This window comes from Eufriesea mexicana, unplaced genomic scaffold (genome assembly GCF_001483705.2).
Source record: "Eufriesea mexicana isolate 0111107269 unplaced genomic scaffold, ASM148370v2 scaffold1178, whole genome shotgun sequence".
In the NCBI taxonomy this organism is placed as follows: Eukaryota; Metazoa; Arthropoda; class Insecta; order Hymenoptera; family Apidae; genus Eufriesea; species Eufriesea mexicana.
Genome location: NW_016909311.1, coordinates 346,140 through 357,314, shown reverse-complemented (window position 1 = coordinate 357,314; position 11,175 = coordinate 346,140). Strand labels below are relative to the sequence as shown.

The window sequence follows — 11,175 nt, the reverse complement described above, 5'->3', positions numbered from 1 at the left end:
TTATGAAATTATCAAAATGTATTAAATTTGAATTAAAATTAGCACTCTGAAGAGACCATAATACAAAATTTCTCTTGAAAAAACGCATAATCAGCTCTTCAAATTAAAAAATTTCGAAATTTTACGATATTTCGAGTTCGAGTTTTCAAAAAATTTAAGAATTAGCATTTACTTTTAATCTTCCTTTATTAATTTATGAATAATTTATTATTACCTTTCTTTTATTAAGTTAAAGAATTACATTATCGAACTCATAACGTCTTCAAGATCACAATTAGCTTCCCGAAGAGCCTCGAAATTTCCAATTAACATTATATTCTCGAATATGTTTTACATAACACATGTGGAAATTGCAAGACACTTACGCATGCAGCTGTTCGAAAATGTTATACTACATTCTGCGCAAAAATGTTGTATTACGTAATTTTTACCATGTCTTCCTTCCACGTGTACCTGAGATTTATTTAGCTATTTTATTCGTTGGATTCTAACGGAGAATGCGTTTCGTAATGAAATTTAAGGAAACGTAGATCCGACAAAACAATGAACAAAACGAGCAGGTTTCTTTGTTAACAACGAGCATGAAACGATGGAGCTCGACCCGTGGAAGATATAGTTTGACCTGTGGACATCTTCCTCGTAGAACAGAGCTTGTGGTAGGAGAACAACTTTTATCGTATATGCGACCTTTTATTTCTCTTTATGCTAAACTTTGCCAGGTCGAGGTTAATTTGTATATTTGCGTTTACCATTTAATGTTCTTTCTTCCTCAATAAAGCTAGTTTGTAACTGATCGTTCATCATGAAGGAAGGCTGGAGTATAGTTAACAGTGAGTACATTTCTTCTCTATATACTGTTTTTATCATTCATTTAGGCACCAATTTTCAAATGCGTATTACGCGCGTATATAATTGTGTGCGATGTATATTTATATACACACGAACACGCATATGTAAAATGTATATATATACACATATGTGTATTTTATATTACATAGAACTTCATTTTTCGATCGATTCTTCCTATTTTCGTACACGAATGAATGTCAACGTGTGTAGAAACGTACGTGGATGTCTATATGTTCGACACTTGATTGACAGTGAAAACAAATCATTTTTGAAATTTGAAAATATCCACGAAAAATATTCTGCGTAAAGTATCTACGTTTCTATAGGAAACTGTAAAATATTCCGTGTAAAACGTTTGTTGAAATATTGAAATATTTTTAATGTAAATTTTAGAATATTCGTGTAACGATAACTTACTTTTTGATCAAATGAAAAATATTATGGTAATGTTTGTAGATGTAAATAATGCAAACGAACAAGTAGGAAAATCGATCGAATGTTAAGAATGCTTAATCGAAGACTCATTTCAACTTCTTACGTAAATTTCAACTTGAACTCACATATCATGTTGTCAAATGAGCACTATCACAGAAGCTACATTTTTTTCCTTTGTTTACAAGAAAGAAATATTAGTTTCCATCAAAATTATTAATAGCTGAGTTTATAACCGTATTTTTCTTTAATTCGTATTTTCGTATTAATTTACTAGAAAATCAGTGTTAAAAGTATTAATGGGTATATGACACTGAAGAAAATTGAAATAAAATATACATTTGGAATAGAAACAGAGTTAATAATATCAATAATATAAGAATTTTTTTAAATTGTACACAATGAGTCCTGTCATTTTATAGAATATTTGTTCTGTTAATACTGATTGTTGTTAATTTACAATTCGATTTCTTTTTCATTTCCAAAACCGGTATTAATAATGTAAATAGAAATATGATTCTAAAAATATTAATTCGAAACAAGGGTGAAAATAATTGAAGGAGTATAAATATACGTCAGGTGCATGTTGTCATCGTAACTAATGATTATTGTCGTTAATTTACAATTCGATGATTGATCGCAGAGAAGGTTTCAAGTTTGGAGGAAGGGCTAATCAGTACCGAAGAAATTCCATGCGCGAAACACGTGAGACCGAACAAAAAATGGAAACAATTAATACAATGCGTGAAATTAATCCTATACTTGGAACTGGTATTGTTCGTTGGATGGTTATGTTACGCGATGTGGCAAACTTATCGTACCGAATCGATTCAAGCCAAGGTTATGGACAATATCGGAAAAGTGGAGTCCGAAGCTCTATTCGAGCATTCGGCATACGAAAGGACAACAAATTCGTATGATTATTCTTATCAAGTGGACAACATCTTGATGAAAAATCTGTTGCTAGATGACCTCGTGGTGTCGAAAGAAAGCTCAAAAATGAGAAAGAACGAGCCCGATAACAGAGAATCTGACGTCACTACTAGTACAATGAAAACTAATTTGCAAAACGAGGAAGAAGAGCAAACGAACGATGAGCAAGAGAGGAACAAAGAACGAGAAAAGAACGTAGGGCAAGAAGAAGAAAACGAAGAACAAGAAGAAAAGTACGTAGAACGAGCAGAGAACGAAGAGCAGGCTGAGAAGAAGGAGGAACAAGAAGAAAAGAACGTAGGGCAAGAAGAAGAAAACGAAGAACAAGAAGAAAAGTACGTAGAACGAGCAGAGAACGAAGAGCAGGCTGAAAAGAAGGAGGAACAAGAAGAAGAGAACGAAAAACAAGAAGAAGAGAACGAGGAACAAGAAGAAGAGAACGAGGAACAAGAAGAAACGAATGAAGGACAAACAAAGGAGGAAGAACAAGAAGAAGGAAGAAATGAAGAGCAAGAAGAGTGGTACGAAACCCAAGAAGAAAAGAATGAAGACCAAGAAGAAAAGAATGAAGAAGAAATAAAGTACGAAGAACGAGGGGAAAAGAATGAGGAACAAATAAAGGACGAAGAGAAAGAAGAAGAGGCCGAAGAACAGGTAAAGGACCCAGAGCAAGAAGAAAGGTTCGAAGGACAAGAAGTAAGAGAAAACTCGGAGCAAGAAGAAAAGTACGAAGAACAGGAAAAAGGAAAGAGCGAAGCACACGAAGAAACTTCGGAATCTTATAGTATAAGCAGTGGATGGGATGAAGATGCTTCAGAATTGTGGCATTCGCCGGCAGTAATTGAATGGAGACCAATTGAATCAGGGGAAACGCAAGACTACTTCAAGAGCTCGGAATCGCAAGAAACGGAATACACGAAAGAGGAGAAATTGGAGAACTATTTACTTTTCTCGTTGATGCTGGAGAATGCTATGAGAGATCCCGAAGCTGAGGAAGGTGTCGTCGTTGACGGACACGAATGGCAAGATGACACGACATCGTCTAGTGAACGACGCGCAGAAGAATCCACGAATGAAAATGAGGAGCCGGAGGTGGCCGTGGACTTTGACAAGGTGGATGAAAAATCTAACGAAACGTCAACTGCCAAATGTTCCGGTGACAATGAAAACGTGAGTCTTGGCCTAGATGTCCTTGAAGATGAGCATAAAGAAGCAAAATCGTCGGTGGACGCTAATCAGAACTCGAAGGTTGAGGAAAGTACACCTGAAAGTACACCTGAACATGTCGTGCAACATTCAGAAGAGGAATATTATGATGGGATTTCAGGAATTGAAGATTCTGATTGGAATCCCGAATTTGATTTATCGGATTATGACATGGGTCATGAAATAGTCTGGCACCCGCCCGAATTAGACATGACGTGGCAACATGGAACATTATCTCCGCTACCACCGCCATATTTTCCCAGGGGATGTGAGAACGTTTAGTATGTATCATTTTTATGTTATTACAAAATATTTAAATAATAATATTTAATGTTTCATAACTTTAGTAACGTATATTAAATAATAAAATAGCGAAATCAAATTGGACATAAATCTATTTAAATATTAACCCTTTGCACTCGAGAGGCGCCCTTCAGTCACCATTTGATAAAATTTCGAAGCTCGATATTAATTAATATATCAAATTTAAAATAATGCAACAATGTGCAAGGTATCGAAATGAAATAATTCTACGTGTCAATTATTATACGATTTCTTGTTTACTACTCAACAAATTTCATCAACTTTATAGCAGAAAATTTGTCATCTGGTACCTCTCTTTAGCCAAAAAATCGTCGAACGCAAAGGGTTAAATATCGTTATGGGATATCTGCACGTTACGTAGTATATCTTTACATATTTTTCTACAAATTTTTCTATACTATATATAGATTTTTAATGTATTATATTTTACAGTACTAGATCTTTCCCGACAGTTCTTGGATCAATTTATTGTTTCAATCGTATGCGACTGATGAAACGCAGCAATGTCGAATCAGCGGATACGAACCAAGATCACGAGGAAGTACATATGGACAACGGGGAAGAAGCATCCAGTGACCATATAGCGCCACAACTTTTGAAGGAGAAGATTCAAAATGACGTTATAAGTGGGTCCATACACAGAGTTGCACGAGACATTTCTAAAAATCCAATTAACGAAGGTAAATTGAATAACATTTAGATGACTTTGATATTGTTAAAGACAGCATAGATAATAAGTAGAAAATGTAAAAGTAGTTATTTATGTGATTACTATATGATTATCGTTATGTATGTACCGTTGTAATGTATATCGTATATATGTATACACGTTATAAAACTTTTTGATGTTAGCCTTACGAAGGTTCTAGGGTAAGTGCTATGAGCTCATAGTCGTCTTACCGGAAGATCTCGTCACCTTTCCAACTCCTTCGCCAGATCATCTGAGAACAAAGTCTTGTTCTTTAGGCAGAGCAATGTCGGGCTGCTTGCCATCCCTATAAACATTCCCATTTACTCTTTCGAACAATCCGTCTCTTGACACCCGATAGCCAGGCCACAGCGAGTAGCCGGACATCTTACAACTCGTTAGCTTAGGTTCTGTAAAGCCTAAGTTCTGTAAATAAAGACTCGATATAAACACTCTGCAAAACCTCACGCAGACCAAGTCTCTGCCATAAATCGTGCACGAGCAAAATAGCGACGGGCTAACTGCCTATGACGATTATACAGTTGTCGGTATGAGAACCTATGAAATGCGATGGAAGAAAATTGTAAAGACACGTTTTAATGACAATGAAACCGTGAATGTTGATCGAAATGTGCTTGAAGACAAGCAGGAAGAAGTAGAACCGTCGATGGACGGTAATGAACCTGATATGAGAAATCAGGAAGAGGATCACTGTAGTAAACAAGCTGAAAGAGACAGTAGCGAGGATTCAGAATTTTCTGATTTACCGTATGCGTATGTGAACTTCACGTTATCAATGAGTATGAATACAATGAATATATATTTTTATATATTATTATACGATATCTAAATAATGTCCAGTGTTTCATAATTTTAGTGACATATGTTGAATACTAAAATACCAAAATATGGATATCAAATGTCAAATTACAATATTTAGTAATATGATAATTATCGTTGTATAATAGTACCATATAACATTATTATATTATTGTAATATAATACGATGATATAATAATTTCATTGATTTACCGTATGCGTATGTGAACTTCACGTTAACAATGAGTATGAATACAATAAATACATATTTTTATATATTATTATACGATGTCTAAATAATGTTCAGTGTTTTATAATTTTAGTGATATGTGTTGAATACTAAAATACCCAAATATGAATATCAAATGTCAAATTATAATATTTAGTAATATGATAATTATTGTTATACAATAGTACTATGTAACATTATTATATTATTGTAATATAATACAATGATATAATAATTTAATATTATTGTAACATTATAAAATATGTTGCATTATTCATCTTCCCCGACTGTTGTGAGTTCATCGTCTTAAATATTATCAAATATTACTATATTATAATTACGCATTGCCTGATAACTTCTAAATTATCATATCATAAAAGAGCGTTGATATCTTCCTATTTTAATATTTTTTTATTTTGATATTTATTTTGTGGATAATATTTCACTATTTCGATATTCATCGAGCTGTTTAATATTTTACTGTTCACGTAATCGTTTTGAAATTGATACTTCCCTGTTTTAATATTTACATCGTATTAATTTTTGTCCATAATGATAGGTAATTTATTATTCATAATTTATATTGTCATTTACTGCCCATTGACCGGTACTTCATATAAATATCCTACCACTAGTATTTGCCTTTTTCTATAGTATCGGAATCATCCTACTTGTCAACTTTTATTTCAGATACATCGGTTAACACGAATGACATGAAGTTTGTCCCCGAGTGGCATAACGTTAATGACAAAACAGAGTACAACGGTAATGACGAAATGCTGAAAGACGAATTTGACCAATTGTCTCAGAGGCTGATGTTGCTAGCACAGCACATCGATAAACTGCAAAACCAGTTTCTACGTTGCAACCACCTCACCGACGATTACGTGTCCAAAGAAATTGCATCGTAATATTTAGACGAACAGTGACGTAGCTAGGGTTTCCTCCGCCCCCTTGCAATACTCGAAAACACGCATTGAAGAGCAAAATCGTGACGATTATTACGTTGCCAATTTAATTGGCAAAACGTATAATTGTAAAAAGGACGTATTTAAAAACCTCTTTTGAAGTGGACGTGTAAAGATACTCAAATTTTTGAACCGTTTTCTAGATGACTTAAAATTTGCTCGTAATTAATATTTCTATCTGGTGATAGAGTCTAAATAATTAAATTTGTATTAATTATTTAGACATTATGCGACGTAATATTTATAAATCAGAATAATTAGAATGTACGTGATTGAATAACAAATTTATACGATATGACATGTTTTAAAATTGAAGAGTTAAGGGAGGAAGCTAGGAATTACATGAACTTTGTTACAATTGTCGCAATTTCGAATTTAACATTATCATTCATAGCCTAAAGTTTGTAAGCTTATTTAGTAGATCAGAAAATGAAAAGTATAGTTTTAATTACTATAGTTCTAACGACCACTGAAAAAATGTATGTGCATCTGAAATCGCCTGTTTCTCCCCTTTACCTTTCAATTATTCTCGCTAGAGGTTATAGAGGCTGATCGTTCGCATCTGAATCTTTGGTTGTTAAAACTAGTTGTGAATCGTACAATAAAAATTACTAAGTTAATAGAAATAAGACAATACTCGAAAAATAAAATTACATCTCAGGGATGAATCACTTCCTTCACCATTCCCTAGCTACGCCAGTGTCGAGGAATAAATCACCTCTTATATCTTTCACTCTATTATACTAATTGTAAGAATTATTATATTACATTTTGTAAACAATCGTGATCCAAATAGTCCCAATATCGAAACAATTCTATCATACGTAAATTTAAACATGAAACAATAAATATTCATATAAATAATAAATATTCGAGAAAATAAATAACCAATGTTTCTTTTCTCACGTCGATCATTTAAGGTAGCATCCACGAGTAAATGAAGCTAGTATAGTTATTGGTGATTCGAAAAGAAAAATTTATAGTTGATTGCATAATTTGGGGTGTTTTGCACACTATAGAAAGTTTTGGGCCCTTTACAGTCGATTTTGTAGATTAAGCAATTTATAATACGCAACGCGTGGAAGTAAAAATAAAATTGGAATTGCGAAAGGAAAGAACTCGAGAAATTCCGTTCCTCTGTTTCGTTTAATCGATATTCGGCTACTTCGCACCCCAGTGCTGTTTATAATTACAAATACCATTCATAAAGGTTAGCAGCATTTGACAAAATCATGTCGTAGAAAAATTAATGCATCATTCGCACAGCTGCGCATGGGCCTTGAACTTATTTATGCTAATATGTAACGATTTACACCAGAGTTAGGCTGATAACGTTTCCATACGTTGGCTAATAGGCAATTACAATTGGTCGGTCAGCGATTACGAACTGGCGAAGTAGGTCAGTCTTACCATGTTTTTGAAGGAGATCCTTATCAGAGAACGCACATAACCCTTATAACTTTTTATGATACGCTATAAATTGAATACCCTTGCTCCTGGGGTAAATGCGGCACTCGCATTTTGCGTTTACGCTAATTCTAGCAGACCAGAATGGCAGATTTCTCGTTCCTTATTGACCATTCCATGGTACTCTCAACGTTAACTTGCGTTACCGATGTAAACCTCCAACCTGTGTGATTAATTAATCACTGCTGTTACATCGACGATGAATTTAACCCCTAAAAACCGCCATAATAATTTCTCATTTGAAAAATTACCACGAAGAATTACATATCTGTTAATTTTCAACAAATTTTCAGCTTCTCCTCGCGTTTTATTGTGACAATACTTATTATTTTCGTACCAAATTTGAATACGTAGTTCATGAAATGTATTTTCTAAAATTAATAAATAGATTGAATAAAGAAACTTAAATTTGCTGAAAAAATTTACGTTACCGATGTAAACTTCCAACCAGTGTGATTAATTAATCACTGTTGTTACATCGACGATGAATTTATCGCCAAAAGACCCCTAAAAACCTCCATAATAATAATTTCTCGTTTGAAAAATTACCACGAAGAACTACATATCCGTTAATTTTCAACAAATTTTCAGCTCCTCCTCACGTTTTATTGTGACAATAGTTATTATTTTCGTACCAAATTTGAATACGTAGTTCATGAAACGTATTTTCTAAAATTAATAAATAGATTGGAAAAAGAAACTTAAATTTGCTGAAAAGAATTCTTAAAAATAACCATTACTTCAACCACCGTCATTGTAATTTCCCAAATGAAATATTTTATTTTATTTTATTTCCAAGAGTACATACACGATCTAAAAGAGAATATTTATTTACAATTTGGTAATTAAAATAATAACTAATTAAAATTTTACCCAGCTCTGGAATTAATTGGGTAGAACCTGACTTTGAAACCGGAATGAAAAAGGGACAAATTTTGTAGCTTTTCTTACAAGTATTAACCCCAAAATGGTTTTAACCCTTTGCACTCGACGATTTTTTGGCTAAAGAAGAGTAGAGATTCAAAGATTCCCTACTAAAAAACTGACAAAACCTTTTTGAGTAGTAAATAAAAAATTGTATAATAATAGAATTGTTGAATTATTTAATTTCGATACCTCGCACACTGTTACATTACATTAAATTTGATATATTAATTAATATCGATCTTCCAAATTTTATGAAATGGTGACTGAAGCTCACCTCTCGAGTGCAAAGGGTTAATAAAATTATTTTATGAAAAATCGGTCAAAACTTCTTGAATATTTTGTATCATCGGTAAATGATTATAATGTTCGACAACGTATCGTGATCCAAATTGCAGAAGTGTCGACATTTTAAAAGATAGGAGTACACATGATTTTACATAAAAACAATATTTAAACATATTTAAAGTTAACATGGATTAATTGGAACCGTGCTAAATAATCTGGAAGAGATAAGAAAAGAAAAAGTGGAATGGCAAATATCGTGTGATGAGTTCTGTTTGAGAAACTTGATCTGAACTAATTGTAAGCAGGCTTTTGCGATGGCTAATACACATGTTACGATTCACCACACCTGAAAATTCTGACTCGTTAATGACTTTCTGCTATTTTTATATGTTGCAAAGGTTAACATATTCTGTTCTAAAACGCGATATGCAACAACTGGGTAACACGAGTTACTGGGGAGAGCTTCATTTAAACGTACCTTCGAATTGATTTCGAAGTAATAAGTTCACCAACGTGATTTTCGAGTTTCAGTAATTCCACAAATTTCTGTGGGATATGAGGTGTCGTTGAAAACTTCGTCCTCAGGTATCAACGATGTCGTATTATACGAGTTTCAATGAATTAATTATTTTAACGAGGAAAATTATAGGTTTGACAAAAAATTTGATTTACCGTGACCATGAAATTTATTTTTGCTGACAATCTGATGACTATTTCTCGAAAGATAACAAAATCAATATGTATTCGATATTGTGTTCATTTGTTATATTTGTTAGTGTTAAAGTTTGTATCTTTACTATATTTATACTGTAATTATTTTGTTTATTTATTGTTTACTCGTTTATTAAAAAATATTCGAAACAATAGTCTAAAATATATTCCGAAAAATATTCTGAAATTCAGTAATATATTCTAAAAAAATTTTGAAAATATTTTGAAAATGTTATTTTGATTAGAAAATATATATTCACTTATATTCATACAAGCTTCGTAGTTTAAAACACAATAATAACGTTTTATCTGAGCAGTATATTGCACTCTGCTATTTCAAGATTCTTGAGATGAATGTAATTATCAATTAATGTCAAATTTTTAAACAGAGAAACGTAGTATTCGATTCAATCTCCATGCTACACGACATAAAAATCTCTTATTTGAAAACTTCAAAACTAAAATTGAAATAATTAAAAATCGGTAATTGAAACTGAAATTAAAACGAGAATACACATCATTTTACTATAATATATCGTTACATTACATCTCAGTGATTTATATTTCTATAATAATTCGTATATTTCATCATTTTTAAATTTGATTTTAAACGTACATTTTTAAAATTTGATTTTATTTTGTATCGATTTCGTTATTTAATTAATTACGTAACTTCGTTTATTTTGTAGGTGAATTAATTACTGGTTGACCTTCTGCTTGCAACGTTGGAAGACACGCGAAATTAAACGGTAAATGTTACGGGATCCGAATGCATTTTGTCATTAAGGGTGAACATAAATTATTCGGGAATCAATTGTCTTGTTCATGTTAGGGTAATTGTTATTTTTGAACTACACATGTCCAATGAGACACGCAAATGAATCACATGGATATTCATGATCCACTTCGGATAATTTCTTCTTCTTTCGAAAATACGAGACAGGTCTGGCTGTTACGAAATCTTCGTGATATGTCGACAGCGTTCGGTAATTGATGCTTGAAGCTAGTACAATAGGCCTAGCGTGCACGAAGACACACTTCTGCAAATTTAAACCACAAAATGGTGGGAGCAAAGTTGTAAATTTCCCAACTTTCGTATACGTGTTTCGGGACTATTTGGTATGCTTCAACCGATCTAATCGTAGGAATGTAGTTGTGCACGATACAACTATTCCGATATCATTTATTTCGTGCAAGCAGCAAACAAGAGAATCCTACCATGCCCTTGCCAAGAGTAAATTAATGGTTACGTCATTAAATCTTATATTTTTATCATTAATGCTGCTGATACATATAGAAAAAGGTAGTGGAAGTGATTTCTCCTTTCTTCTTTCCCT

At 32.7% G+C, this 11,175-nt stretch overlaps 1 protein-coding gene across 1 annotated transcript; it reads left to right on the top strand.

Annotated features, from left to right (window-relative positions):
- Window positions 1-778: 778 nt before the first annotated feature.
- Window positions 779-6,579, top strand: LOC108547761 (trichohyalin). The gene is made up of 4 exons (XM_017900413.1): window positions 779-830; window positions 1,925-3,701; window positions 4,177-4,424; window positions 6,171-6,579. The coding sequence occupies exons 1-4, from the start codon at window positions 803-805 to the stop codon at window positions 6,389-6,391; spliced, it is 2,274 nt and encodes a 757-aa protein (XP_017755902.1). The 5' UTR covers window positions 779-802; the 3' UTR covers window positions 6,392-6,579.
- The last annotated feature ends 4,596 nt before the right edge of the window (window positions 6,580-11,175 follow it).